This window comes from Passer domesticus, chromosome 6 (assembly GCF_036417665.1).
Source record: "Passer domesticus isolate bPasDom1 chromosome 6, bPasDom1.hap1, whole genome shotgun sequence".
Classification (NCBI taxonomy): Eukaryota; Metazoa; Chordata; class Aves; order Passeriformes; family Passeridae; genus Passer; species Passer domesticus.
This window is the reverse complement of record NC_087479.1, coordinates 53731609-53737608: the sequence shown is the minus strand read 5'-3', so window position 1 is coordinate 53737608 and position 6000 is coordinate 53731609. Positions and strand designations below refer to the sequence as shown.

The 6000-nt window shown below is 54.1% G+C and overlaps 1 protein-coding gene across 4 annotated transcripts in view; it reads left to right on the top strand.

Moving 5' to 3' along the window:
• The first annotated feature begins 658 nt into the window (after window positions 1-658).
• MYRF (myelin regulatory factor) overlaps window positions 659-6000 on the top strand; it is a 44245-nt gene continuing 38903 nt past the window's right edge. For all 4 annotated transcript variants that reach the window (XM_064425761.1, XM_064425758.1, XM_064425759.1 and 1 more), the window contains exon 1: window positions 659-909. In XM_064425761.1, the coding sequence (XP_064281831.1) occupies window positions 864-909 (46 nt within the window). In that variant the 5' untranslated portion in view covers window positions 659-863. The remainder of the gene's footprint in view (window positions 910-6000) is intronic.

Sequence of the window (6000 nt, the reverse complement as noted above, 5' to 3'; positions counted from 1 at the left end):
GGTTTTTGGGGGCTTCAGTGGCTGCTTTTGGGGGGCTTTAGTGGCTGGTTTTTGGGGTGCTTTAGTGGCTGGGTTTTTTGGGCTTTAGTGGCTGTTTTTTGGGGGGCGTTAGTGGCTGGTTTAGGGGGGTTTTAGTGGCTGGGTTTTTGGGGGCTTTAGTGGCTGGTTTTGGGGGGTTTTAGTGGCTGGTTTTGGGGGGCTTTAGTGGCTGGGTTTTGGGGGGCTTTAGTGGCTGGGTTTTGGGGGCTTTAGTGGCTGGGTTTTGGGGGCTTTAGTGGCTGGTTTTGGGGGGCTTTAGTGGCTGGTTTTGGGGGGCGTTAGTGGCTCGTTTTGGGGGCTTTAGTGCTGGTTTTGGGGGCATTAGTGGCTGGTTTTTGGGGCTTTAGTGGCTTGTGACTCGGGGCTGTTTTTTGGCGGCTCGTGGCTGCTTTTCAGCTCTTCCCCGCGGGATTTTTTAGTTCGGAGGTTCCTCCCGCTCCCTCGCTACCGTGTTTAGGTGACTTTTGCCAAACTCACGCCCCGGCGGCCGCTCCAAGCCCTCCCGGCGGGGGTGCCCCGAGCGCGGTGCCGGGCGGAGGAGGAGCGGCGGGCGGGGAAGGGCCGGGAGAGAGGGAAGGAGGGAGGGCAGGAGGGAGGGAGGGAGGAGCGGCGGCGGCAGCCCGGGTGCGGGGCAGCGCTGGGCGGGCGCCGATGGGCATCGGGCGGCGGCGCGGGGCACGGGCGGCGGGGGCCCGGCGCTGAGAGCGGGGCTCGCACGGCGCTCGCACGGCGCTCGGGGGTCGCGGCGGGGCCGCCCGGGCCGGGGCGATGCCCCCCTGCAGCCGCACGGAGTGAGCCGGGGCCGGCCGGTGCATGGCCCAGCCATGGAGGTGGTGGACGAGACGGAGGCTCTGCAGCGCTTCTTCGAAGGTAAGGAGGGCAGCGCCGGCCCGGGGTGCCCCGGGATCGGCCTTGGAGGGTGGGAAGGGAGCTGAGGGCTCGGCCAGTGCCACCCCGCTGCCCTGGGCAGGGACACCTTCCGCTAGCCCCGGCTAGCCTGGCCGTGGACACGTCCAGGGATGGGGCAGCCACAGCTGCTCTGGGAAACCCATTCCGCGGCCTCAGCACTAAACCCTGTTCTCTGGCAGTGGGAAGCTGTTCCCCCTTGTCCTGTCACTCCAGGCCCTCTGTCAAAGTCCCTCTCCAGCTCTCCTGGAGGCCCTTTAGGCACTGGAAGGGGCTCCAAGGTCTCCCTGGAGCTTTGCCTTCTCCAGGCTGAACAATCCCATCCTGGCTCCATACCATCCTAGCCAGCTCTGGAACGGCACAGATCCCTGTCCCGGGGCACAATCCAAGGGCAGTTGTGCATCCTCCAGTGCACACCCTGGGTGCCAAGCTGGATATCCTGGGAACTGTGCTGTGCTGTGCCTTAGATTCCCACTGCAACCCCACCAAGGACCTTGGAATGTCCCTCACCATCCTTGGAGCAGGAGCAGGCTCATGGCCTATGGATCCCAGACCTTTTCCGGAGCCTGGATCCTTGTAGACACCGCATGGCTGTGGATCACTCTCCTTCCCACCAGGGTGGAAAAGCGGTTGGAAAGAGAACTTGGCCTCTGTTGGATGAAATGTGGTTGCTCATGGCTGAACTGGGATGTGTTGGGAGCCTGATCCCGGTGTTGTTCCTGCCTCGGCTCCATGTTCCCTTCCCTGCTCTGGCCTTCTTGGCACGCTCCGCTCTTCCTTGTGGAGTGGCTGGTTCCTTCTCTTTCCCCCTCGTTGCTTTGTTTCCCTCCCTTGTTTTCCAGTGGGTCGCTTGCCAGGCCCAGGTTTAGTTGCCACGGACTGTGTGCTTTGGGATGAGCCCCTGGCACATGGATGTGCTGCTTGAGGGAATAACGTGAGGCTCCGTTGCCCCAGCAGGTCCTGGGGTGGATCCCAATCCATGGGTGAACTCCAGAGCTGGGATCCCCTTTGGAGCACTGGGATTGTGCAATGAACCCCCCAGAAGCAGTTGGGGCAGGACAGTGGTGTCCCTGTGGATTCTTTGGGTGGTAGAAGGATTTATCCTGGAAAGTGGGAACAGAAGATGTTCTTGGGAACGAGTGGAAGCTTAAGCTGCTTCCTCCTTGTTCCCCTCTCTCTTGGCATCCCTGTGACCTCTCAGTAAGGCATCTTTTCTTCCAAGGAAAAAGCACCCCCTGTTAGTTCCAGCCATGATCCCAGATTCCCAGGAGCCCCGGGATTAGCAGGGATGGGAAGCCTCACCACGAGGGCTCTTATCGGCCGCTCCCAGCCCATGTTCCCTGCAGCCTTCTGGGGTTTCCTTTGGTTTTAGGATTTCACTGGGCCAAGCTCCTAAATCTTCCTCTCCCACTTCCCATCCTGGGGGTGCTGAGCACCTCCTGGGAGTCCTGCAGAGCTCTGGCTCAACATCCCGATGTTATTTATGGACCAGCTCTCTGTCTCTTCAGCTGGAGACGTGGAATTTCTCCCTCTCCCCAGAGCATCTTTATTATAATGTGGAGATTTCTTTCTTTTACTGTTTTCCTGTTCTTTCCGAGTGCGGGGGGTGATCCTGCTCGAGCAAGATGACTCCAAGAGATCCCTGACAACCTCAGCCATCCTAGGATTCTCCCTTTCTGTTTTCCTCCTTTCTTTTTTCTTCCTTTTCTCCCCCTTTTCCTCCCCCTTTCTCCCTTTTTCCTCTACCTTTTTCCCTTTTTAAATCTTTCTCCTTCTTTCTTTTTCTCTTGAATCAAAACCATCCTGTCCCTGCAAAAATCCAGGATCAAGGAAAACTGTGCCTGAAGGATATTTCTTACCCTCAGCTATAAAATCCTTCTTAAAACCTCTCTGAGCCAAATATTCCACGGAGCACGACTTTGTTTGAGCAGCTCGATCCCTTTCCCGCTGTTATTCCAGAGGATCTGTTCCAACACGGAGCTGGAAAGGGAGAAGGGAAGAGAAGAAAGTTTTGCCACCAGGAATTGCTGCTCAGTTTTTCCTTCTTGTGCCAGGTTTAATTGTTGTGCTCCGAGGAGCTCTGAGGCCAAAGTGTTCTCTGGCTTTTTGGGAGTGAAGGTCAGTGCCTTAAATCATGGCATGGAGTTGGATTTACTCTGGAATCTGGCCCTCCTGAGGAATTAATGGTTTTTGGATGTGGTAAACAATAGATCTGTTAGAATTTAATAATTTACTGGAATAAATTAATTATCCCATCACTCCTTTAACATTTATCACTGAATTCCCATCATAAGGAAATAATTTTCCAACCTATTTTTCGCTTGGAGTGAAATATTTTCTTCTTCTTATGGATCATCCCACCCCTGAAGAGATTTCTTCCTGCAGGCTGAGAAGCCTGGAATAACTTGGGAATTCTCATTCCTTTGCTTGACTGATTTTCCCAGGATTTGAGCCTGATGTAAGAAATCCCAGAAAATATAGGCAGAATCCTTGAGCCCTTGGTATGTCCCAATGTCAGACAAGGATTAACCGGGGTTCTCATGGAGATGTTTGGGAGTGGGGGCTGTGCTGGTGGAGCTGGGGAAGAATCTGTGCCTGTGGTCATTCCAAATCCTGGAATTTGGCTGGTCCCTTCTGCAGAGCTAGGCTTGTTTTGGGAAGCAAATGCTCCCAAAATCTCAGGTCTGGTTGGTGTCCCTGGTTTTCTCAGCCGTGAGAGATGGACCTGGATATTCCCAAGTTTTCCTTGATGTTTGTTCGGGCAGGATTTCCTTATTTTCCTGGGTGTCCTTTGTTTTCCTGGGTGTCCTTTGTTTTCCTGGGTGTCCTTTGTTTGCCTGGGTGTCCTTGTTTTCCTGGGTATCCTTGTTTTCCTGGATATCCATATTTCCTTGTGTATTCCTGTTTCCTAGGTGTCCTTGTTTTCCTGGATGTATTTATTTCCATGGATGTCTTTGTTTTCCTGGGTACCGTTTGTTTTCCTGGGTATCCTTGTGTCCCTAGATATCCTTGTTTTCCTGGATATTTTTAATTCCATGGATATCCGTGTTTCCCCGGCTATCCTTGTTTTCCCAGATATCCTTATTTCCCTGGAATATGGCTGTCTACTCTTTGAGGGTGAGATCTGAGGTGTGTGGGGTTGGAGAAGCAGAAAAGTGATGGGAAGGATCCCAGGCTTTGCTCTGGTATTTGGGATGGGCTATGGAAAAGTCTCTGAGGGAAAAGATGTGTTGGGTATAACTTCACTCTTTCCTGGGATGAAGGTGCTGGGAATGCAATCCTGACTTTCCATATTGAGTGTCCTCAAGGGCTTCTCCTGTGTTGGGAAGATTCTTGTTGTCCAGGCACATGGTGGAATTTTTGGGATTGTCCTGTGCTGGGCCAGGAGATGGACTTGGATGATTCTCATGGACCATCCCTTCCCACTCAGGAATCTTCCCAATCTCCATGGTTTGTGTTAGCACAGCTGATCCCTGTGTTTGGAGGTGCCCAGGACCATCCTGCTGAGGAGACCTCAGGCAAAAATCCTGCAGCAGCGAGCGTGGGATGCTGGGGGGTTCTGGCAGGGGAGGGAAGGGAGATTTCCATGTGTTTGGGAGTGTTCCTGGAGCGTTTGTGTTTGGATTCAAAGGAGAAGGAGGGAGTTGACAGCGTCTGACCCTTGGCTGGCATCCTGCTCCCAACCTTTCCCTTGCTCCCGCCCACCCCTGCCTCAGGGAAACGCTTACGCCACGGCTCAGCTATTTGGGATCCCTCTCCTGGCTAATTTATGAGATAAGGGCTTGGGGAAGAATGTACAGCAGGAAAGATGTTCGGAGCGGGGCCGGCGGGGGCTGGGAAGCGGGAATTCGGGAAAGGAGCAGAGAAAGGAGAGCAAGCACTGGAAGTTGAGCGGGTTTGGGGTTGAGGTGGAGCTGGGAAAGACAAGAGTTGGTTCAGCAGAAGTTTTTCATGAAGGTTATCCAACAGCTCCACAGGTATTCATGGAGCACAAGTGGCTGGGACACTGGGAATGTTGTCTGTGGAGCAGCCGTGTGTCTGTGCAGGGGTTGCTGGGCTGTGCATGCACAGGAATCTCCAAGCTCGGAGTAACCAGGACTGGATGGTTTTGCCTATGGGAATGTTTGGATATGTGTGATGGAATCTTGGAATGGTTTGGATGGGAAGGGACCTTAAGGATCATCCAGTCCTACATGGGCAGGGTCACCTTCCACTATCCCAGGTTGCTCCAAGCCCCAGCCAACCTGGCCTCGGCCACTTCCAGGGATGGGGCAGCCACAGCTTCTCTGGGAAATCTATTCCTGGGCCTCAGCACCCTCCCAGGGAAGGATTTCTTCCCAATATCCCATCTAAACCCTCCCCCTGTCATCCACAACTTCTCTGGACAACCTGTTCCCATGTTGCTGGTGTTGGTAACACTCCTGGTGATTTTGATTATGGAGCACTTGGTGCATGTGAGGAGGAAGTATCGCCCTGCAGGAAGAGGTCTGGAACATTTCTCTGTTTTCCCTGGATGAAGGAATGTAGAATACTGGAGCTGATACAGTGAGGTGACCCCAGGACAGCTGGGACTGCCCCTTGTCCCACATACTGGGCCATAAGGGGGATTTGGTGGTGGTGGTGGTGGGAATGAGTGAAGGAATTTGCTGGTCAGACTCCTGCTGGTGTACACATCCATGAGAATCCAGGGACTGCTCCCAAGTCTTCCTATTGCTTTGGGATGTCTTGAGGCTGAAAACTGGGAGCAGAAAGGGCAGGAGACCAATGGAACTGGGGGAGTCTGTCCTGGTGTCCCATGGTTTAGGTTCCTGAGCTTGACACAGAAATGCAACTACATGGATCAGAGCATCACTTTTCATGGAATGCCTTTAAAAATGGGTCTTTGGGGCCTTCCTGCTCACTCGTCGCCCTCTGCCTGCCCCCAAATCCATTTCCGAGGCTTGATGCTGGAGAGAGCTTTTCCCACACGGAGCTGCTGTGGCAGGGGGAGAGCACCTTGGAAAAGCCCAGCGTGATCCCTGCCGGGGGCTCCTGGCTGCGGGAGGAGCGGCTTGG